This window comes from Papilio machaon, chromosome Z (assembly GCF_912999745.1).
Source record: "Papilio machaon chromosome Z, ilPapMach1.1, whole genome shotgun sequence".
NCBI lineage: Eukaryota > Metazoa > Arthropoda > Insecta > Lepidoptera > Papilionidae > Papilio > Papilio machaon.
In genome coordinates this window covers 6407201-6433814 of record NC_060016.1, presented here as the reverse complement: position 1 = coordinate 6433814, position 26614 = coordinate 6407201, and the positions used below count along the sequence as shown (strand labels likewise).

The 26614-nt window shown below is 32.4% G+C and overlaps 1 protein-coding gene across 1 annotated transcript; it reads right to left on the bottom strand.

Moving 5' to 3' along the window:
• Positions 1–678: 678 nt before the first annotated feature.
• On the bottom strand, positions 679–19849 carry LOC106717091 (LIM/homeobox protein Lhx9). Its single transcript, XM_014510804.2, has 7 exons — positions 19750–19849; positions 11745–12000; positions 11135–11269; positions 9486–9722; positions 8635–8786; positions 1111–1346; positions 679–965 (listed from the first exon to the last, which is right to left on the bottom strand). The coding sequence occupies exons 2-7, from the start codon at positions 11825–11827 to the stop codon at positions 726–728; spliced, it is 1083 nt and encodes a 360-aa protein (XP_014366290.2). The 5' UTR covers positions 11828–12000; positions 19750–19849; the 3' UTR covers positions 679–725.
• Positions 19850–26614: the final 6765 nt, after the last annotated feature.

Below are 26614 nucleotides of genomic sequence, written 5' to 3'. Positions count from 1 at the left end.
TTTCTTGTAACATTTAAACGTAACAAAGTGATGATCATTACATTATGATCGCTACATTAGAAGAAATATATTTAAATACATTTACTTCGTACAAATTCTATATTTAACATACAGTTTCATACTACAAGAGTTAACGTACATATAGTTCAAATTAAATTATAATAAAATACAACACTCACTTGCTATAATGTAGCATACATAGATATTAACCCTTAACAAAATTAATTTAAAATATCTACGTTGCATTTTAACATAAATATAATATATATTATCACTACTTTTGACTAGTACCACTTTATGTACATAAAGCTATTAAATAATATTTAAATAATACGAGTAAGGAATGTTATATTGAAGCACATAAATACATCCACTGTAATTTTATTATAGAGAACGGCAGTATTTTTGGAGAAGACCATTTGGTATTTATGCTTTAAAGTACTCTTTGTTATTACTACTAAAAACAAGATTTCAATATCTTATTTTATGAATCTTTTTAGCGAAGGTTTTTTAATGAAGGATAGTGAAGATATTATTACAACTATAACACATGATTGTAGTGCTCAACGAACTTGTTATCACGAAACATACTTTTATATGTTATAAGAACGATACAGTGACAAATTGATGCATGATATATTTATATAACAAGTCTACATAGAGCGTCGTTGCCGCTAAAAGAATACAAAGATAGTAATGTACGACTCGATTTTTATCATCGTTTATTAATACAATTCGTTGAAACTTATCGGATGAGGAGTATGTACTCTCATGTCGTCTATACCTTGGAGTGGTTCGCCCATCATCATTGTAGAAGGGACACCATTCGTCGACACCGGTCCTGGTACAAGAGACGTGTTCCCCGAGTGGCCCGGGTTGCCGTTCGCGGTCATCGGTACGTGCTGGTTCGATTCTTGACGCATGATGTTACGTCGCCACTTTGCCCGCGCATTTTGAAACCAGACCTGTCAAATTAAAAATATATTTCTCATGAAATGTATATGTCTACTAAACAAAAATAAATCAAAGTCAAGTATATGCCGTCTCTTTTCATCAGTGTGTTGTTTTTGTCTTTTTCATAGTTACTTAACGTTATATATCTCGACCGACCTGTAGGACTCGTTTCGAGAGGCCAGTTTTCTGCGCAAGCTGTTTTAAATCTTTGGCGTCAGGATTTTGATTAATCGCAAAGTAGGACTTCATGGTGCGCAGCTGGTGATGCTTGAAGCTGGTTCGCATTCGCTTGGTGCGTTGTGTGTGGCTCGAGACGCTACCTGGCGAAGCCACTGACGAATCGTAAGCCAATGATTCCATTGAGGAAGACAAATCACCTCTATGCAGTATTTCTGAAACAACAACAATGATGAATAAACTACTTCTTTTCACTATTAAGAAATCGTCGCTGTTATTATTAATTCGCTGTACGCTTAGCTTATTCACAAATATAATATTTTTCGCAGTGCCACTAACTATACTATTATTAGTAATCAATGCCTTCTTGATGAACTGATGATCTGGTCTAGTTAGACTAGGTCTGAGACTAGTTTTAGTGAAATCTACAAGTTGTGATTGTGATTGAAGCTAACAGGCGTTTTAAATGACTGCATTCTTATTACAAGGATTTCGCTACATAAAAGGAAATATTTTTAGCCAGTATAAAGAAACTTCCTTGGTTTATTTAAATCTTTATGTACAGTTTTAATAATCCTAAGCTATGTCAAGAAGAAATAAAAAAAATTACTTGGTTTCAGATTTGAGGATGAGTATCAAGGATATCAATAGATAGTATTAGATTTGCCTTAAAAGTGAATATTATATAGATTTCATATTAGCTAAATTATTGAAAGTTTGAGGAAGCTATGTTTGCAAAGTCTTCTCAAACTTGGACGGAACGGAACGCTGGCCGGCGCGGCGGCGAAATTAGACTTTGAACAGTCGAGAAACTTTGTCTGTCTGTAGCATTGTAGCGTATCGGTCACTGTCTGCTCGTCACCACATCCTAAACTTTTTCCAAGACCATTGTTGGTGAGAGGAAGCGTGAGGATTAGTGAACAATTTGATTGCGCACCTCCGCACTGCGGTTTTTGGTTCACGGATCGCGATCAATTGATTTTTTGCTAGCCATACCCACCGACTTCCTATACTTACCAAAGTTTCAACTGGCGTAGTGCCAATAATTTTTGGTTATTTTCTTTTGGTTAAAATATTTTGTCACTTCATTCTGTTTTACAAATGTAAAACATGGTTTGGAAATTTTGTTTGCAGATGACGTTGAATAATAGTCTTGCAAATGAATGTTATGGAATAGTAGTTACTATAAAGTAAACGTAAAAGAGGTGTCTTCAATGATTTATTCGTTTCTGAAGCTACGATAAGTCGCATGTTTTCACAGGCTATGAACTTTTGCAAGAAATTTGTATACCGAATATGGAAGATGGGACCTTTATTGTAACTGAAAATAGTAATATGTGCAGTAATATAAAGATACGTAATATACGTACGTAATATACATACGTAATATATATAATACGTGATATGATTGACCGTAAATGTCTGACAAATTTAAAACATTAAAGCGCAAAAGGCGTGAAGCTTATCTGAAGTTATCACCTCGAACCACTCGTCTTGGTCGTTAAAAAGCCAAATAGCCAACGGAATTTCATCAAAAAACCGAAAATTAATAATTAAAGGAAACAAGCCCGTACCCGCTGCTTACACGTTCGTCAAAACAAATAACATGCGATGATAAATGTACCGATAATTGGGCGTATTCCGATGTGAATGATATCTGCTAATGGCCGGTTCGGTCGTGTTGTAAGAGAACAGTGGTTTTTAATAATTAATTTCTAGATCCTTAACACAGCTGGGTGACTAGCGACCCTTAACGCCGCTGCTCCATGAGGCCAATTTATAATTCTTTAATATTAATGTATAATCATGGGTTTGAATAATTTATCTATTAACCATAGTTTAAAAATAGCTTAATTATTTTTGTAACGTAATTAAATTTCTTATTCGAGTGTTTAAAATAGAATGGAATCAATGAATAACAGAAATTATGCCATATACGAGTATTTAGATGTTATCGAGAAAGTAGGTATTTATTTTCAACTTTGAATCAATAGTGGATCTGATACCAACAAATGTTTTTTTTTATATTATAACATGGCAAACGAGCAAGCGGTTACCTTCATTCCCGCTACCGCTACCCATAGACATCCGCAATTGAAGATGCGCTGCCTACCTTTAATCGAATGTGGAGGGGCCTCACTGCAAGAGAATATTTCCTCGTCCTATGTGTCCTCCACCGTCAAATCCAATTCCCATTTTTATCTTTTCCGTATAAGAAAATGGTGGGAAAGGAAAGACGAATAAAATTAGGTCTCCGTCACGTACATTTTGCTTCCACTTGTCGCCTATCTTCTGTGTGGTCGTGTTGAGCCGATTTTAATAAAATTCTAGTATTACTTTAAAATTGTGTTTCGTTTAAAGGTTAATTGTTGTGGTATCTGTGATTCCTCTGGAATTGCAGATGTCCATGGGCGTCGATGAACACCTTGGTGTTCCCGCTACTCGTTTGCCCCTTCTCTTATATAAAAAAAAAATTAAACAGTCTCTATGAATACTTTTCTAATATTCTTCATTTTTAAAACTAAAATATTATTACTTCTTATAATATACTCAAACCTGTATTTAATCAATAAACCAAAATGGTTCTATCTATAGCAGTTTATGCTCAACGCGGTCCGTATTTGGAACTATAATTTACTACGGACATAATCCCGATGTAAATGCCGACCTAATCATAAAAGCGACCAGTTTGATACCACTTGAAATTGTTTCAATTTTATTGATAGAATTAACATGTTACCGACTTTACGTAAACAGCTTTTCACAAAAAAAAATAGTAATAAAGCATCGGTGTCGTAAAAACTTCGATATTAACGATTGGTTGTAAAAAAAATAAAGGAGCTACGCGGGAATACGTGTTTTATTGCAGTGATAGGCGCCGCGGAGGTTTGGTACAAACAAGAAGAGCGAGCGCTTTATTAAAACAACTTTTCAGTTGACAGTTTTCAAGATTAATTTCTATTATTATTTTTTTCGATCACCAGACCTGCAGACCTTACCTATACTCAGTCTATAGTGTATACTTAGGTAGTTTATTTTATAAACACGTGAAAAACACATAAACTAGTATCATTTTTTTTTATAAACAGATCAACAAATCTACAATAGAATTGCTTTTATTTAAATATTTAAACTCGATAGCTTATGCCTTGGGCATAACAACAATAAATAATTTGGTGGACTTGTAAGCCGATATAGAAGTGAAACGAAAGCTGCCGGTTTAGGAGCTCGTATTGATACAATATTTATTTACAGTTGGTTGAAATTTTTCTAACATATATGTGTGTAAGAGATAAGAATAAATGGTATTCGAATTATTTTTCATACATAATATGAAACTAGTTTTGCTATCCAACCATTAGGGGTCTCTAAAGTTACGTAAGAAATTGCGAAGACCATTTGCGAACTTGAATTATTTTCCGATGAAAAAATATTAACTAGTACCAACTGTTATGAAATCTCCTTTATGATTTCACCACACTATTTACAAATAATTACAAGAGCACACACAATGCATTCCTATTCCCGTTTAAATCAACCGTTGTTATAATTTTTAGTTACGAGGTGAAGGTTTTCTCGGCGGCCAGTTATTACATCAAAAATATTATATACTTAAATAATTATGTTTTTATAAATAACTTATAATCTTATGAATATAAATTCATGTTTTTAATTTTAATTAATATTTTATAACTTTTGCGCCTGTTCTTTAAGGGATGTGTCGAATACCTAGGTACTGACAAGTCAAAATACTTGAGCCGCAATACTGGTTTCATTCGATTGATTTAATCATTGATTATAAAGTGTTTGATTTTAAATGACTTCATTCTAATGCATAGAAATCGTCATAGTTTTTGTACTATATCTTGTAAAGTAAATTCTTACTTTCTCAAATGCGCGTTATAAAAGGCGAGGTTATCCTGTCCGGAGTGTTTCGACTGCAGTGCGTTGGAATGCCTGTTATCTTTGGTCACTATCTGACGACATCCGTTCAATAAAGTTGTTAGTAGCAACACCGAGCAATAAATAAGTAGCTGTAAGAGTGGAATACGCATAACGCTTTCTTATATCACTATTTTTTTTATCTGATTGACCTTCTCGACCCTAAAAACTTATAGCAATTAAAAGTTTGACAGGGCAGTGATAGAAAGGTGCAAAGTATGGCAACTTTTTCTGATATAAACGTTATAATTACTTATATATATTCGCAATATCTTTGAGCAAATTTTATACGTTTAATTTGTTCTAAACATACATGTTCACTTATATATTTTTATAAAATCAAATAATGTTGAAAATAGTTAGATTTTTAATAATAAACTCTTTTTCGAAACCGTCAAAAATGGCACCTAGTTTGTTGCCAAGTACAATCTCACTATATCTGACTAATATTATAATTGCGAAAGTTTAGATGGATGGATGAATTTATGAATGAATGTTTGTAGAAGGTATCTCCACAACAGCTAAACAGATCTCACTGAAATTTTTCATCGACGTAGAACATTTTCTGGAAGAACACGTGGGCTACTAATTAAGATTTTTTTTTATTCCGCGAAGTCGGTCTTTGTTGTGACAGCTAGTAGATATATAAAGTTAAGAAAAAGTTGAAAATAAAATAATTAAATGAAAACGATACAACAAATACATAAGCAATGGTTAATTATAAAAAAAAAAGTTAAAGTCAACGAAAGTCAATAATTTACATATATTAAGCGATTAAAAGTAATTTATTGGAAATTATCGATACGAAGTAACCTCAAAATGTTTATCTATAAAACGATAGCAATAAACAATATATAAATATAAAATGTATGGAGTAAAAAAAATGATCTAAATATTGATTCGGGTTTAGTACAGGTGCCACTTAAATTTTAATAAATTTTAAAGCGTAGTAGGTATACTTACTTATTCAAATGATACGATATTTCAAAATTAAAGTAAATCGACTTTAGTAATTATAGATCACAAGAAAAACATTTTAATTTTGTATTAATGTAACTAATACAACTTATACAGGTTTTGATTGTTTATAGATATGTTTTGAACACGGTTAATTGAGCTTTCAATGTTAATATTACAAGTGTACCTAACTATGGCTAGTGGCCCAAATTATTTTCAAACTTACTCATATAGACTCGTTTGATATACCAGCAGTTTACGATATATTATATCAGTTGAAGATATATTAGTTTAATATAGAAAAGAAAAGTTCCATAAAAAGTCTTGATTGAACTTTTAGGTGATACATCGAATAATAAATTTCAATTTTAAAAAGATCTCTAATCTCACAAAACATCGAGGCAAATAAATGCAAACGGTATGCATTCGTTATAATAAATAGAGATTATTATCTTAATATCGATGTTGTGTGCAGATACTATGATCCAATTATTTTAATCAATGTTATAATTACAGGTTAAATTTAATTAGTGTCGCGTAGATTTGTTTATACACCTGCGCGGCGTGGCTTGTGAAACTAGTATACAAAACACAAGTAATCTGCTACCGCAGGTGTGAATAGGTACGCTCATGAGAAATGGCTTCAAACACTAAATGACTTTTTTACCGTAAGCGACGGACCCCGATGATTATAAGATAAGAGTCGGGAATGTCATTTCGAACACCACGCGCTGTATTTTTTTGTTTTATTAAATTTTATTAATTAAAACTAAATTCTATTACGGCCTCTGTGGCAGTCGTTCCGCGTGAAGAACCCGCCATACATCTGCCTTTCATTTAGAAATGTTGATCTAATTAATAAATTACAAAGTGAACCGGGAGGTCCAGTTATTGCTTGTCTTATCTATTTTCACAACTTCTACACTAAACTCTTGCAATATGTACAGTTGCATAGAATTATTTTGCTTTTTGATCACGTGTGAATATAAAAATACAATTTTTACAAAAAAAAAAATATAAGTAATATAGTTCTTAAGTATGGGCAAACATTATTGTAATATTAAGTTAATTTTGTATGGTAACATTAATGTACAACTAGTTTTTTTTGATACAGTGTTACATGCAAAAGTGTTCATAGTGATTTTATAATTTATTTTTACTTTTTACTATTTTTTCATTATCTATTCATACATAAGTACCTATAATATTAGATCAATCTAAATTATTTCATACGTTTAATATGCAATCGTAATCTTAAACGCAATTTAAATTTAAAATTGAAAACAGAAAAAGTTAACGTACTTGAGCAAGAGGCGAACAATTTGAGAATTGATTTTTTTTTTCGATTTCCGATAAGGCACGTAGTTTTTGAAGAGCACTTAGTTACCATTATCACCGTCACGCGCAACGTTCGAGTGGCGTTGTTGTGCCAACAAAGAGCATTAGTTGGCGGGAAGCCACTTATTCATGTTCTGTTTCTGCACGTTGCACTAAATATTTTTTTAACAAAGTAAAATTTTATTTTATATGCATATTCTCTTCTATTATTGTGATTAATTGATAATTCAACTTAGCAGTAGCAAATATTTCCATCACTATTAAAATTACTTGTATCGAGTCACAAAAAAAGTAAGTTAATTGAACATTTTCCTGAGAAATATAAGATAAAAAAAGTAAAATTGAAATATTATAAAAATACATAAATGTACATACACACATTATGTTCAGCTTGACAAATTAAAGAAAGGAACTAAAACAATTAAGCTGTTTTTAAAACGATATTGACATTTCCACTCAGCTGTAAAAATTTTGTTTAAATGATAAATTAAAAACTAAGCGACTTTGACGGACGTAGAGTGATGTACAGTGCCGCAACCATGCACGTAGTGCCGTTGCGGCTGAATTTCCAAGTGCGTAAACTCTCCAATGGAAAGTATAACGAAGTGTCGTCCCGTGATCCATACAGTCCAGCGCCATGATTAATCGGGTTGAGGAGTCACACAAAATGAATCCAACTCAATGAGTGCCTCGCATTTCGACGCTATAAAGAATAATCCAGACGACCGACCCCGGCAGGAGACCCAACGCTCACGTCTACCCACCTCCCGCTCAGCCTTACTACCTCACGTTGCGCGAGAAAGGGACGAGAGCAATTTCGACAATGCGTCGCCTATTCATTAGTCGTGATTACGTTCGGGCTGGGATGAATTGACATCTGGGACGCCAGCGCGAGTAACGCGGCGTGCTTTCCCTTCTGAGATTTCTGCTAAATTTGAAGCGACTCTAGATGAAATATTTATAAATTTGCCAGTTGTTATCGTTTTCACAAAAAAAGTACAATAGTAGACTGGTCAACTCTAAGTTTCATACTAATTATGATCGTAAGAGCGTTTTTACTGCGAAACTTACCATGTCATAAGCGCAATCTCACAGAAATTGTTTTAAGGGGTAGCGAACGTCGGAAAGCTTGAATTTCTTTTTGAAATCTTTCAGTCGGTAAATATTTACAGACTAGCAGACCTTAATTAAATTAGTGAGTTTAACATTCGCTTTGGATGAAATGATTCGCTTTACAAATGGCACTTTAGGTTTTTTCTCACTTACCGAGTGCTGTGCTGCTCATTCGCATTGTTTGCACCTGCATGTCTTCGGGTGACCCTTGAGCTAGTTTTCTTTTCCTAGGACGTCCTTTGTGACTTGGTCCTCCGTTGTAGAACTGTGATGGAGAATCACCTCCGCTGTGCATATCTTGACACCTGTGTGTGTAAAGGAATGATTACAAAGATATTTTAAAGGATCTAACTAAATTAAGATGTTTCCTTTGATTTAAGTTAATTATCAATTCTATAAAGCTTTTATACCAAAGGCTTCGAAGGAGATATATTATTTATTTTAAAGAAGTCTTTTATTTGTATAATTTATTCTACTTTTCTTTAATAAAATTAATTGGTAATAATAAACAATTTTATAAAATGAACAAAGTTCAAAGGCGACAACATTACCGTTCAGTTATCTTAGTAGTAAGTAATAATTTGACGACAAATCCAGGAAACAGGAGTAACGTGGTTAGAATTCGATCCGCCCAATCAGAATCAACGGAAGCAAATTGAGACTAACAATCGCGTAACTACGACAGTTATACGAGTAGTAACGTCTAGTTTGTAGTTGCTCGAGACTGTAGCAATCGAGAAATTTGTGGAGAGACGACATTGGTTAGTTTGAATAACAACATGTAGGTCAAAAATAAAATGTTATATTAGTAAATATGTAAAATATTGACCTCTTATGCATCAGTATTCTGTGAAGTAATAATCGAATTTAAGAATAAAAAAGAGTTTTCCAATACAAGTTTTAGATGAAAGGTTTTAAATTCAAGGTGATCTCGAATTTGACCACGATATTGCAACAATAAGTTTATTGAAATCACGAACAAACGTTAACCTACTCGGCCTTACCTATAGACGCTGTTCGTATCGTCTTCACAATATTCATCCATACACGCGTTATCATAGTGTGGACGACAGTACACCAATCCATCTCTCATGCCGAACACGTCACCCTTGGACAGTAGAGTGCCACAAGTGAAGCATGTGAAGCAAGTTAGGTGGTACACCATGTCGCGTGCTCTCATCACAAGCTCGTTAGCGGTAATGCCATTGCCACAGCGAGCGCAGCGCTTCACGCAGAACATTCTGGAACAAGATGCTTTAGTTGGGGCAGATAAAAGCAGCATACCTACGATAGGGACGGAGACGGAAGGACACGTATAGTATCCAAGTTGCAGAACGCGTAGCATACGAGCAAGCGATCACCAGAAACGTGTAAAATAGCGTTTTCATAATCATCCGCTATAAGTAAGTTATTAAACTAGATCCATTATTAAAATAGAAAGAGCAAAGAATGTACAGAAATATTTCCCCTTTCCATACCCCTCCCCTGCTAATTACACTTCCCATACCTACCTTTTCCTTATTAGAAAACGGTGGGAAGAATATTATAAATTGGCCTTTGTAGACCATTTACTTCTTTAAGTTTTCTAATTTGTGTAGTGTGTGTTTGGGTAACATTTCTCATTTCAATAATAAACCCTCAATATATCCCATTCAAACCAATAGCACTTGGAATAATATAACAATTATACCATATGTTCCACTCAAGCAACCCCACCTACAAAAATATTTACCAACTTCTTTTAGATTTGACCCCCAGTTAAAATTATCATATGTTATTATATGTTTTTTACTACGTGTTACATAACTATGTGTCTTCATTCATTCGATTCTTGAGTGTTGGAAAAATATTTTACGTGGTTCTCTATGGCTTATACCAGATTTTTATTAAGAACAGTAAGAAAATTTGTAACTTGATACTGTTGTACGAAGCTAGACATCTGATAATTACTATAAACATATTTAATTGAAGATAGTAAATAAATATAAAAGTGGTTAACAAATTAAGTAATTGTTCCCGCTAAAAAGTACACTCGAGCTTTATTGGAATGAGACAGATGCATAATGTATTTGGTGTGTTCGACAGGTGTGGGAGCTACGCAAGTGTGTTGGATCGTGAGTGACGGTCCAAACGCCGCCCGCCTTAATTACGACCCCATGTTGACGTTCGACATGTCCACTACACTTGACTTTTCGTGCAATTATCGTAAAATATTTTAACTTTTTCTCCTTCTTCAGATATTTTAATGTGTATATCAAAATTCTAAAAACTTTACGAAGAAAGAGTTAGTACTTCAATAAAAACGAAAAATTAAAAAAAAACGTGAACTCAGGAATACGTCTTAATGTAATTGAAGAAAATAGTACAATTATTGAACTGAAATTTAAGAATTTCTTATAGAAATGATTTTATGGTATCTTCATTGGAATGAAGGAGGTGGTATTATTCCGAGACTAACAAAGATGAACGCACATATATTCCAAATAGAGTGGTACATAATTTTCAATATAATATGCAAAGCTCTGCAATAATTCGCCAGCTAATATTCGCTAGCACTTCGCAATGAACTTTAACATCTATACTTACCGTATATAAATTTTATGAATAGTGAATATCAAAAGTAATAATAATTTATAATGTGATGCTAATTTACCTATAGTAATCGTCCTTGCAGTAGATGTTTCCATCTCTTGAGAAGCAAGTCAGCTCAGTGTCAAGGGGCAATCGACACTCGCAGCATCTCAAGCAAGTACCATGCCATTGTCGGTCCACGGCAAGTAGGTAAAACCTAGAGAAATAGTTAAAATAGACATCAGTAACTAGATACGATAGGTATCCAAAATGTAGGTACGTAATTATATTTTCATGTCAAATATGCTTTAACAAAATCATACCCCATTGACAACTTCATATAGATGATTTTTATATGCCTTAAAAACGAAACATGATAACTGTGAAGAGTATATATATGAAACAAACTGCGTATGTATCTTAAAAATTGAGTACATAATATATGAACATACATTGAACAACTACACCAACCAATAATAAAAAGCAGTAGGCATGTTGATAATGGTGCGTCTACATGTTAGCCGCTGCATTTTTCAATCTATAATGCTTGTAAAATAACTATTAAAGTTTCCATTTCTATGCGAGGTCGTGTGCTCATATCAGTTTATTGCTGCATTTCAATTACTTGTAATGTCATTTAGTGCATTACTGCGCCATGTCTACAGCAGTTACGAGCATAAAGATCATCTCACCTGTCTTGTATCCTTCCCCCGCAGCCGGCGCACTCGTCTGGGGCAGCAGGCGACCCCTCCAAACTCTGCCGCTCCTTAAGCATGGCTTCCTGCTCCGTCGTGCCGCCCACAACGGACTCTGTTCCTCAAATAACAGAGTTAAATTCACCTTGCGCTGACTGTTCTCCGTTGCCGATGGCCGCAGACATAACTTGACTGATCTGTTTTTGCCTGATTGAATCAAAGCAGGATTCCAATTGTTTTGTTATAGCAAAACCTGTTGACGGATGAGAAACACGAGTTATAATGATGTATAACGAAGTAACTATATCCTGTTATTAGCACATGTTAGTTATGGAATTCGATGAAGAAGATTTTTCTACATTTCATTTATAAGAATTTCTCCCAGGAGTCGTTGCCTTTAATACAAAATTAGTTTCTGTAGATAACGCTTAATGGTATTTATTATATTGATGTCAACCTAATTTAAAATTTGTTGACCCAATCGTGCACCAGAATATATTATTTGCTTCACAATTCACCATGGTAGAAATAAATTAATGAGGCTTTATTAATGTTAATATATGATTACATAAAGCAAAAGTCACTGATTCATCTCGTTTATAAAAATTCTTTCGTTCCATTATTTTGTTCATAACGTACTTTTTTTGGTACCTCATTTATTTTAGTAATACGAATCTCAGTTTAATTACAAGCGAAAAATAATTTGTAAATGCTTTGTATAAATGAAAGAGTTTTAGAATATTAATACGACCTTAGGTCATAGCTTCCATTTGCCTCTGGTTTAATTCTAAATTGGCGCACATTTTTACTCAAAAAGTTTATTTCTTTTGATGTCTCTAAAATTTAAATACGCTTGCAATTCAAAGTCGCATTAAAAGACGTCTCCTTTAACAACTTTACTCGCTTCTTTAATTAAGACAAATTAAAAAAAAGAAGAAAAAATCTTTAATAGTAAACCGAAATAAAAAGGTGTACATGATATTTTTGATTGAGGATTTATCTAACGATTTTAGAATGATAAAATGATTAGACTGATGGCTAATAGTCGATACTTAAGATCAACCAGAAGTTTTTTTTCATTACTTTGTAAGAGAAGGCGTATAAAAGTGATCAATCAGCTGCTATTTTATTATTCAGGTTTTTATATTACTACTTTTATATCGCCTAAATTCGAAACAAACTTTTATGTTAAAGTGCATTCATGTAAATATGCAAAAAAAAGAAACGTTTTCATTTTAAATATTGTGTAAATAAAAATCACTGTACCTAAAACTTGGATTTGATCACCAATGTTTATAGTGCAATTGTATGCATATTTAATCATGTTTACTAAGACCAAGAAAATACATTAAAGCTTGTAGATAAATATTCAAACGAAGATCCTATACGAATTGAAAGTACCATTAAATAGATAGAACAAGGCTTTTCTATTATAAACTTTGAATGCAAGAAACAAGTATAGAACAGGGATTTGCTTCGAGTTTTCAACTCTAAGCCCTATCTCGGAGCTCCTTAGTATATCATTTATTATCCCTCCATGCGACTGGCACAAATCAGCATCCGTACACAATGGACTACCTATACATTTCTATGGAAACATATACGAGACCGCTCTTTTATTGGAAGAGACAATGGAGCCTTTTAGGTTCGTTTTATTTCAGTCTGAGGACCGAATGTCGCATACGTTTTAAAATGTAAATTCTTCAATTCACTGATCACTTCTCCGAATGTATGATAAAGGAACTAGAGAAGGCAAAAACATAGAAAGAAAATTCTATAAATAAAATTTTAATAAAAGTTAGTGAAGGGCAATACAATATTATATAATTATTATTATTTGCTGTATCTACTCGTATATCATATCTACTAATGCTTTGCATAAGGACCCGTTTCTCAAATGGTTTTTAAAGATAGTTTGCGCTAAAGCTATGGAAAATTGCAAAATGTTTTATCATAACTTCATAATGAAATTGTTAAAAGGTTAAACCTCTCAAACGTGATTCTATTGTTGAAGTTGCGTGAGTGATTATCGGATATACTTAATTTTCTTATGTTCTGTAAACAATAGTTTTCGACTTGACCGAACACGAGAGTCAGGTCCAAAGTGGGTGTGAAAATCACGAACTAAAACAATACTGATCGACCTTAAGTTTACCTTAGTAATTGAGGGATATCTTAGTTACCTCTAATAGAACAAAAATGCAGTTGAGTCGCTAATCATCATATCTAAATTATACTCTATGACTAATATTATTCGTGAACGTTATCAGTTGGATCTTAAAAATTTCTTTCTTTAGAAAATAAATAGTTCAACTAAGTAATTATTAATTAAATTATTATTTTATATATTTGATTAAATTTATGATTACAAATAATAAAAAAAAAACATTTACCGAAATCACTATTTCAAACTAGAAGTAGAAACAACAGCACGATACTTTAACAAATCACAAATGCGATGTTTGTGCTCTCAATACGAGTTATTGTATAGCTTACAAGTTTATTAACAGTGCACGTTAAATGACCAATCAATTGGCCATAACACTGGCCACTTATATAAAGACTTAAGATAAGAAGCGGTTATGGTTGCGACAATCTTACATCGCCATTTTATGTTCAAGTAGCTATTTGTTTTTTCTTCGCTACAGTATTTGTATTTTTAATACCACATATTTATATAGTAAATATTAAACTTCAGAAGAACTTTTTCAACATAATGATGTTTTTACATAAAAAATAAGCATTACAAAAATATTTTTCACTAATGATCTGTACTGAATACTTCGCGTCGTGACTTTGAAGCACAAGTACAAATAGCCTGAAAATAAAACACACTAAAAGTTCATTGTAAATGTTATATTTTTATCAGAAAAATCAGCCATTTATGACAATAAGATTTATTCTATAATAAGGTACCTTCTTGATATGGAGTTCTTTAATGATTACTTATATAATCACAATATTAATTATACCACAAAACTATATAATTACAGTTCAGGTATGATTATGTATATTGATATAAACTAAATCTTACTAATCTTATAAATGCGAATGTTTACATGGATGGATGTTTGAAGGTATCTCCAGAACAGCTACATGGATCTCGATGAAATTTTGCATAGATGTAGAACATAATCTAGAAGAAAACATAGAACACTAATTAAGATTTTTTTTAATACCACGCAGACGGAGTCCCATGCGGCAGCTAGTATAGAATGAAAATGTAATTAGTAGGATACATTCACTCACAGTCCTTTTTTTCGTTTAGAAATTAAATATTTAGATTACGTAAAATAACATTTAAACTGATCTTTTCGACGAACGAGAAAAATCTTTTGTTACGTATTTATACTCCCTCTTATTTTACAGTCGAAATTAGAAACGTAATTCTTTACAGACATTTGTTTGTGTGAGTGGTATTAAAATGCTAGATATCTTTTTTTTTTTAATTAAAAGACCCAAATTTAGTCAAGTAAACATTGCAAGCAAATAATCTACGACAATTTTTGTTTTAGTATTTGGTACTACGAGTATATTGAACCTTATGCTTAAGATATAATATTCACTTTTAAACGACAAAATATATTGACAGTTTCAATTTGTAAAGCAAATGAACACTAATTAATTAGTAAGATATTATGCACAGCTTAAACTATTTAACATTTACGTAGCTTGCAACGGCACGAGGAATTATAAGGGATAGTCCGTTTGTTCGTAATTTAATTGCCAGTTAGCTTTGATGCTTGTGACATGTTTCATTAGTATATTTATTGAAATGAATGAGTGTATCCCTTTTGACCGTGTTAATCTCCGAATGTGAATATTTTTACTCGACTCTGTAGCAAGGTTTTTGCGATTTTATTATTATCTATAATTATTAATAAAATTGGTCTGAATATATTTATAAGAAGGATCGAAAAAAAAAACTATTTTTGACGTAAAGGTAGCTGCTGCCCGCGGAAATAATATAGGCTACTTTTCTTTGATTCTATATTCTCTGACGAAGTCGCGGTTGACCGCTAGTATGTTTAATAAAATTTACGTGTGTAGGTTTTCATAAGTAGATGATCAATTGTTACGATATAAAGCAAATCAGGGGATAATAGTTGTTTCTCAATTAAACGTTTAATCCATCTTCGAAACCATCACTAACATAATCCTTTATAAACGTAGAATAGTTAGTACGGCAAGCCAGGCTTAGTTGCTTGTAACTATGACACTCAAACATGACTACAATATTAGTGATTCGTACAAATTAAAGAAAAAAACAAATACCGGAAAACAGTTTAATAGAATATTATAATTTATAATATAACTGTGTATAATCTGAGAAACGTTTTTTCAAATTGCATAAACTTTCTGTGCTGAGCTTTAATAAAATAAGCATCGCTGCTTCATATGAACGTATAACGTGGTTTGTTCACGCTATAATTATAGTTTTAATAACGAACTTATAATTAATTGGTCCGAGAATTATTTAACAGAGTAGCCGTATGTAGTTAATAATACAGTTTTATCTTATCTTAAATAGATTTTTTTATCAGGAATTGCGTTTATTTACTGCCCATTGTAAATATAATTTTACCGCCGCTGTTCGTTTTGATAAGGGTGTTTTAAAGTCGGAGGCTTTAATAATAGGAGCTATAAAAACACAGCGTTTTATGTTGGTCAGATATAAGCGGCTAAAAGTTACAATTGATAGATAGAACTTTGTTACACGATTGCACAAGTTCGCTATTTTATCCATGTATAAACCATGTCAAGAATGTATTTCTCTGATAAAATACACAAAATATATTTAATATTTATTAATAATTTTTATTTGGAACAAAATTCATCTCGTTAACTTCTCTTACTTATTTAATTATTACAATTATAAAAAGTAATCTTTAATTCGCAGTTAAAATTGCAAACGTTTACTAATAATTTAGTTTATTCAAATTACTAAATGTTTGTGTCCAGCAGTGGGCAGACAACGGTTGATGATGATGATGAAATTATTAAAAACTAAAAGTATGTCAATCAGATAGCATAAGTATTGATATTTCAGTGTTTAATTTTTTTTATTTAATGAATATAATTTAAATGACCTGCGCAACTGACTGCTTCCGAATATGGACTCCGATTCGAGAATTTTTGCAAACAAAATTGGCTACGTAAGCCACATGCGAGCGCATCAACGTTAAAACCGGAGTTGAAGATAGTCGCCGTGGCCGATAACGACCGGGATTACATCAATTTTAATAATGTTATCGAACATTTCCTTACCAACGTAACAATGCTTTGTCGGTTCTAAACTTTGCGACGTTGAAACCGTTAAAATTTTACGATATTATTAACAGCTAGCATTAGTTTCTAAGTATCGATAACTTTAATGACCATACCGTTTCCGTGCACAAAAATATGTTGAACTGAAAATTGTATCGATAAAATAAAATTTAATTATGTTACACGCATACCTAACCTTTAACCTCATTAATGTTATACGAAGCGCCGATACCGATAATAAAGTAAACCATTAATATTCGAATTAACTTTTGTGTTTCCAATAATATAAGTATGGACAATTTAATTTGGAAATTGTTCCATAATTTCATTATGACAATTTTTGTATACTAAAGGTATATTTATTAGAACAAGAACAATATATTTGTTATAAAAATAGGGAAAAAACCTGTACAAAATATTAACACCCAAATACAACACAATAATTAATCCGACGAACCAATTAAAACAAATTTAGTGTTAATTTTCACTTTTTAATTTTGCTTCCATACTTCACTTTTAATTAAAATCAAAAATACTGACACAGACACGGGTTTTTGAGCAATTAAAAAACAAGAAATAAACTTACAACCAACGGATACGCCAAATTCGAATAAAAAAATTGTATACGGCGAAAATCATGAGAATTGCAACTGCATTGCATTCGCGGTACGAATGAGGGTAACAAAACAAGGCCGCCCTGGGCCCCTTTGGGCGGAATCCCTCCGAAGCCTCCCCAAGCCACACCCTTCGAAATACAAACCCGCAGCAATTGTTGCTAAGAAAACCCTGCGATAGTAAAAGGGCAGAGACCTCTGTATGTACCCACCCGGGGAAACTTGAGAGAAGAAAGACTTTTACGATAAATGTTACTTTGAAATACCCAAACAGTGCGGATTGTGAAAATGAACTTTGTAAATTATTAGATAAAGTCGAATTTGAAAATGGACATTTTTAATATATTTCTCCAAAAAATAATAGAGTGTATTTTATTTGATCAGATTTCATATTACTTATCAAATACATTTTGTAATTAATGTTAATATTGCATTTCTTTTGTTGAATCAAATTTTACAAGTAGTTACATGTATGTATTTCTACTATATTGATAAGGCGAAAAGTAAAACTACCGTTTAGGTATAGTGTATAAAATCTAATTCAAAGCGAAAATATTCAAGATCCCAATTATGCACCCTCCAATTAATTTCATTGAGTTTGACCAAAACAAATTAATGTGCAAATAACTATATTGTACGTGAAAATTTATTAATTAAACTGTTTAAACGAATCTCGAAGCCCCAACAAATTAAGATGACGTTTAGTCAATAACTAAAAAAACGACTTGCAAGGTTATAGTTTTTGTGAAGAAAACGAATTGATGATCCAGTATATTTTAAATATCTGAATTATAAGGAACAAAAAAAATTATACAAAAAAGTAGTTTAAGAAATTAACAAATCAGCAGGATATGATTATGTATGTTGATTAGGTACAAAGTTTTTCATGATGTGTAATCTCATGGTACTAGTACTGAATTTCACTAACTAAACTAAAAAAAAGAAAAGCAGAGTATCTATCATCTATTTCTACTGCTACAAACTATATTAATAATTGTATACTTACTGGTTATTTATAATGGCTTAAAATATAAAGTGAAACTGAAAAAAGTGCTTGGAGGTGTAAGTCGCATGTTAAAATTGTTGAGCGGCGTCGAAGTTTTATTTTTCCAGAACATTACGCTCAGAGCAAACAAGTCATCTCATACAGTACACAGACAAACATTACAATGTGTTATATGTGAGCAAAACGATTCATTTCTTCAGATGGAGCGAGTTTCTTTTCATTTTTAATATTTATGGATAGAACGTAGCTCGACTAGTTCATTCATTCATTCATTCACTCGAGTGATGTGCCGTGAACTAATTAAGTGTTGCATTAACACGTTACAATGAACGTTAACACAAGCAATTAGACTGTTAAGGGACAAGTGTAGTCAAGCATCGTACATTGTAATTAACGATCCAGTAAGTGTACTGCAATTACATATATCTAGTTTTATTCTACAACATCGGAATGAGCTATGTGCGAAAATGCACCGTGTTTTCACAGATTAAGATTTACCAAACTAATCCTTCAATCGATAATGGACTCTATGCCATTGGCATACACTCGGAAATCGAGAATCACGAGTTACGGGCGATGACCTATTTAATAAACGCGAATTGCTAGTCTAGACTACTGTAAACAAAATGCGAATAATTGCACCTTAACACTTCTTGACTTATTTTTAAAAAGTAATTTTAATTGATATTTTTTAACAGTTTAGTAAATTTTTAACGTATCAACAGCAAACTTATTCAATCAAATTGAGATTTTTTAACCTTGTCAAGTTTTTCTGAACATAAATCGTTAGCTGCGTATAAATTAAACGTCTAATAGCTAATAAGTAATTATTTTAATAAGATTTAAGAAATGAGATTATTTTTATATAACGACTGTAGTGGAATAACTTAATATTTTTATATACTTGAAAATTCCGTTTTCAAGTTAAAAAAAAATCATAGTCTCTCATGGCAATGTCGTACATGCAAATTAATAACCATTGAAATAGAGTGGTACACTTAAATAACATACGCTTTAAGAGTTCCACGATCATCTGAACACAGCGAGGTAAGGCTTCATTGCGCCCTTTTCACGTCCGCGTACTAGGGGCTACAAATATCGTACTACAATTTACCTTATATTTCGTAGCGCGAAGTGGCAACGTCGCCAAAAGCGTCGCGTGGCGGTAAAATTCGCCGGCGAACAGTTACAATACGCATTCAACTGTTCGAAATTTGAACGCGGCACTGCTCGGATCAGAGCGACATCTGTGGGGGCCACGATGCTGCGCTGCCACGCCTCCATCTCCGCACTCGCCAATCCAACAGCTGAGTTCATCGAATGCGGTTTGAAATTCGAACCGTTAGCCGATGTTTTTGTCTCACTCACCGCAAGAAGGTCGACTCTATAAAAAACGAGATGACTTGATTATAGTGGTTCGGTTCTATTTCATGTTCAAATACAATGTCGGTGTGAAAAAATGATTTAAATCCTTTATTTTTTTCATATTATTTTGAACTTAGAGCAAGTATTGAATAGAGACGATATTGAAAACTATCATTTTTAAACTGAATTCAAATTTTCAGAGGTTTTTCGGTTCGAAAATAGTATAAATACATTAGTTTCGAATTACGGTCGACCCTCTATTACCTTTAAGCCCATTGCAGATAATTTACCTTAGAAATATGTGTTGTTTGGTTAGACAAAAAATGTTTCCTATCTACTTATTATTTGATTTTAAAAAATGTTGATTGAATTTATGTTTTAAAAAATTTAATAATACCAACAATACTAAAGTACTGCTATGTGCTGGAATAATGTATAATAATAAGTTTTAAATACTTACAAAAATGTTTACGCACTTTTCGAGAAAATGTCATAAACATAATTTAAGCACAAAGAGAATTGAAACACATGTTGCGTACCTACGAGTATATTAATAATAAGGATAGTTATTGAACGCTTTATAATTTGGAAAACTATTATTTCCCTCTATCTAACTGTATTGAAACACAATTAGAAATATATTGTTTTCTTTATTTTAAGTAGAATGAAAAGGATATAAGATATAAAAGATATATTTATTTATTTATTTATTCTTTAGCACTTGTATAAGATATGAATTGAAGATACTATTTTGTACATATGTATGTTTTGTACAAGTGTTTTGACGAATTACGACTTAAGGTTACTTTTGAAATACTTTATAACTGTACAACAGGGCAGACAAATATCGTGGTAATAACTTATCACATTCGAAAGCAAAATATAATCAAATTCACATATAGTTCTATTTATATACAGTAGAATCTGGATATTTCGAATGTATGAATGGATACGCAAAAAAAATCGACTTATTGAGTCTTCGACTTAACAAGAAATTCTGGATATGAAATATTTGATAGTCATCATTTTTTACTTACTTTGACTTACATAGTCTGATTTTTTTAATAAGCGAGTATAAATATGTACTTAAATTACTATGCAGGGAAATAACATTTTGTTCGAGTTACAAAGTCTAAATAAATCTAGATACCGAGTATTTAAGGGTTCAGTTCGACTTACTGAGGATTTGGACTTAACAAGGTTCAAGTTATAGAGATTCCACTGTATCTTTTTTACAAATATTGAAACGTCACCATTGAGAACGTAGCTATGTACTATCATAGACTACAGTAAAATACTACCAAAAAAAATCTTTTCTAGAAAAGAAATATTTAACTATAGAAATGTAAAGTACGTTAATAAAATAAATTGTCGAGAAAATTCTAAAGAAGTTTATTCCGTTTGAACGTTTATAAAGTTCCTCTTCGGTACATCAAATATCTACAATGTAAGTGAAGAGCAGCAGGTACAAGTTTCGCTAACAATCCTTTAAACTCTTTCCTGACTCGCACTTACTGGGGTAAGATAAAGTTGTATTCCATAACTTTAAATTAGGATTTCTATTTAAGTGTGTGATTTACACTGCATTTCCTTGCAAATTGATTGGACATTTTTAACACCCTCTTCGAATCTTTATAGAGTAACATATCTATAGAGTGTTTAGGTACGATTTTATCTGTTATTGATAATTAGAAATTGCTCTGAAAAGTTATCAAAACCATAGCAACTATAATTATTGGTACTTACCACATCTTACTTTTTCCTCTCAAGTCAAAATGTTTAATCGATACATCCTTAAAATAAGATTCTTTTCTGTTGTATACTGCCTTTATACCGAACTTTTGATAAGAATAAAGAGACTTCCAAGCTTTCTCTTCCCATGGTATCTTTTTAAACTTAGTTTCAGTTTACCTCTTATTATCACATTTCTTTCTCAACTTATGAACCCTAAACTCTACCACCATCTTTCATTTCCCCTAGGTTTTCTATGGACTCCAGTGGATCCATCTGTACCTCTTTTGGAATCACTACAATAGCTGGGAATGATAGAGAAAGGAGATAAGATCCTTATTCTTACTAGCTGCTTGGAGTATTTAAAATATTATTGTATAGTTCCACTAGGATCTTTTGGCAGTCGGAAAATATATGATCTAACAATGTTATTTTCACAGTGTCATATTTTGGTTAATGAGGGCAACTGCAAAATTTAATGTTGCCATTTTCATAATTTCGAAATTCTATAAAAAATTATTACTACGATACATCAATTTAAGTAAGAAGAAATTGCTGCTAAAATTCGGTTCGGTCGGATAAGTTGCAAATCAATTTCTTGGAGCTGCTTTGACGACTTTCGGAAGAAATTAGGAAATTTTTGCTTATTGCTTATCCTTAAAACTTGTAGTTGCCCCCCCTGCCAATGACAACAAACTGCAATAAGATCCTATACGTAATATTCTTAAATGTGACGTTCAGTTACCACTATTGAGCGGTACCTTGACGAGGATCTTCAAAAACAATAGTGATATTTGATTTTTACCCTTCTAATAAATTAAGGAGTTGACAGGTCTATATAATTAGACTGTCGGAGGCGGTAAGCGCGATATCGCTTCTACTGAGTAATAAATATTTTTCACAGTAGGTGTACCGCTAACACAGAGTTAAAATATAAATATAGAGAGAGCGGCGATCGGAGTCTCTGATAAGTTATCGTGCACTTCCGTCGACATTCGAGTGGGGCTAAAAAATAATCGGCCCTTTTATTCATTTTAATTTCTTCTAATAACGATAAAACAAATGAGTCGTTAACGGACAAACGCCCTTAATGATAAAATAGCATATTCGTATTCCATACATTTTACCAATATAAACTTTAAAATAATTAAAAGTTCACTAGTTGTTGAATATTCAATATAAATTTTGTATCGTGGCATTTTTCATGAAAACATTGAAAGAAACCGCCATAAAAATTGAAGGAATTCGTAACCTTTTCCTAATCAGTCTGTCGGAAAGGTTCTCTGGAGAGCTTAGAGCATTCTGCCAAAGTTTCGTTAAAAATCTATCCAGTAATTTAGGATCGCATAGGGCACAAATATAATTTTTTTAAATAGAGAAAAATAGAAAGCGTTACTTAGATATTACTTTGACGAGGGGTTCTAAATAAGCGTTCTATTTATCATTCCTACGTTTAGTTTTTTAGAAGATGCGAGAGAATGTCAACCTTAATTAGCTCCTACAACATTCAAATAGCTCCGAATCGACTCATTGACCACCCCAGTCTTAGATAGAGGGGGATAAGCAATTATAACTAACTATCTTACGTTACTTCGCTTGTTTCTGAACGAACCATGAGTTTTTGTCTAAATCTTAATCGATACCATAAATACGAAAAAAAATTATTCCACCTAACACTTAGATGTAACTTAAATAAATCAATAAACTTAAAGATAAATTTCAAATAATTCGCATATTTATATAAGACCCAGTAACGCTTCACCCTCTTTATTTTATTTGATTGAAAACTTATCATAACAAAAACAAGTTGTATCAAATTAATAGAAGAAAAACACAAAGCTAGAAAGTTAATTGGCGTAACGTAATCGCTCGTCGATTCTCTTTTCAATTTACCCTAAAAAATAATGTAGGGATTCACGTGATCTTGCATTCAAGATAATGACGGAATCAACATTCGTAATGTCATACTTAGTTACTGGATAAAATTGTGTACACTAATTTGTAGTACTCGTATTTGTCGAGAATTTAAAAAGCTAGATTTACTTAGAATTAGGTTTAGTGTGAGTGGGAGGCACTTTGTATCTTTGAATAATACCATTTTACAAACAGGAGTGAAAATAGTGGTTCGGAGATAATGTTGCGTTATATTACTCGACAATACAAACTCTACAAAGCTATAGTTAATTTAATTACATTACAAATAAATGGACGGATTCCTGCACGGTCCAAAAGTTTAAATTACGTATATCCGTATTAATTGAATATCTGGCCAATTAGTGAGATAAAAATGCCACTGTGAATTCCTACCTCCGAAAATTTCATTTATTCAATTTGATTTTATTAAGTTAAAAATTTTTCTGAATTTCTGAATTTAGCGAACCATAAGCGATACAAGTCAAAAGGTCCGGTATTATGTTTTGCCTCTTATTTATTTCGTTTCCTCTGTTATCTAACCAAACCGTATTGTAAATGCTGTTTCGTTGAAAAAACTAAAAGATCCAAGTTAGTATTGAAATACTATCTACTACTCGTAAAACGCGTATCGGAGCGTAATTTGTGCAACGTTTCTACTTCAAATTTAGAAATTCACATTTTTTCATTAGAAATATCTTGTCACAAGCTTAGCAAACGAACATTTTTAAGGATACTTCAAAAGTATTTAAAATATCAGTGTTTTCTAGGGAAGAAAAACTGGACACAATATAAGACAACAATGTCGGCAAATAACTTACTCAACAAATTATATTTATCTAAAATTCCGAAAGTTTGCCATTATATAAAAGGGATCCCTAAAATTACACCCTCCGTTTCATAGTTGGCGTGAAAAATATCTGAAATAACACGGGTCGGGCTATGCGACCGTATAACGGAACGTTTCTCGCGTGATGGGCACGTGAAGGCGTGATTGTGAGTACTTTACGTCAACTAATGGCCGCCCGGCGAGGAGTGATGCCGCGTCATAGAACATACTTGCAGACATGACACCCCAAACATGAAATCACATAGCAAATCTGCTAGAAGTAAAAATAACTGTGACATTGTAAAATTTTTATAAATCCAATTTTCCAAGGCAGGATGGCTTGTCTTAATTATCATGTAGAATTTTATCAAGCTTATTTTTGCAAATTCCCTGTAAACTAAAGGTTAGATCGTCATAATAGACGACATGATTAGCTTGTTAATAAACAAAGAAGAATCTAAATCGGTTCACAAGAGGCGTAGTTCTGACGTGACAAATAGAAAGAAAAAATGCAAACAAATTAAGAATCTTTTTCATTTATGAAGTGGCTATGGAAGCTACTAGTGGAATTATTAAGGTTTGAATTCTCAATTTAATTATAAAAAATAATGTACATATGAGTTTGATTTTTATATCTGTATATGAAGTCTACGTAGCCTCGCAGAAGTCGAACACGTCTAGGCAGAAAGTAAGTATAAATTGGTATGTTGTTTAAGCTACGTACAACATGTAAAGGGTAGGCGGTTGACGATTCAGCGAGCCGAGTCCCGCGGTAAACCATTGACACGTCGCCGTTGCCGACCGGCGGCGTCCTGATTTATACCAACTTTTAGCAAATTACTTTGTAAATTAAATTGAAAGTCCGATCAAATTTAATGCACTTAATATAATTATCTTCAATGAAATAATTATAAACTTTTGATTGCGGGAAATTAATTAAAATTAAATCCCTTCCTGGCCACAATTTTAAATACATGTATGTTGTAACATGTATGTTGTGTAATTACTGTTATGGTGTCGAATTAGTCGTTGCTAAATAATCTTGAATAATCAATTTCAATTATTATTTTACAAATCATAATACAATTTGCTATTAAATTAACAAATTACATTAAAAGAAAGTTCGACATGAGGCTTAACGACATTCTATTTTTGAAAGTCACTTGATTTTTATGATTGATCTTTGATCCCAAGTTTTACGACAGCGCATTTTCTGTTCTGCGTTGATACAAGTGAAATCATAGCATTTCCAAGGAATGGCCCGGAACTAAATTAAGGATACTATAAATATTGTATTGATTTAATGCTGGGGTGTGGGTTGTATCTTTGGTAATATCAATCACATACAATTCCAGTTCCAAGAATATTGCCTGCCGACAAAAATCTTATAATAATATTTCCGCGATACGATGCTCATGCTGAAATAATTGGGTATCGATTTACTTATAATTGGATGGAGACACGTGTATTAAACGAAAAAATGTGTAAGTCGACGACAACAGAATTTTAAAGGAAATATACCAGAAAATTTGTAATTAACATCCCTAACACTTGTCCGTGTGAATTTACACGTTCGCCGCAAATAAGACTACACAATGTCGCCCCGGTACTATGTTGACAGATTTATAATAATTAGAAACGTGACACACCGTCATTTAGTACATCATGTTTTTGAAGAACCAATAAATCAATTTTCATCTTCATCATAATCATCGTCATCATCCGCCCTCTATGTGTGTCCACTGAGGAGATCAGATCCTATCCTAAATTAGGGGTTACTAGGTCATTGTCACCACGCTGGCCCAGTGCGGGTTGGTTAACTTCACAGGTCATCTTTGAATTTTTTCGCCGATATCATTGCATCTCAATGTTTACCTTCACCGTAAGAACGTAATCAACAAACAAATTAAATTATATGTAATCCCAGATAAGCTTTGAATAATATTACTTTTGAAGATTCTTTATTTTTTTAAATAATTTACCTCAGTTGATATACTACATTGTTACTAACATACTACATTGGTTTTTTTTTAAAGTTGAATATCAAGAAATACCTACAAATTGTTAGTAAGTCTACATGCTCGTGTGTCACCTAAGCAACCGAAAATAGACACCGCCGCTGCTTTCATCTCGTTATACAGAG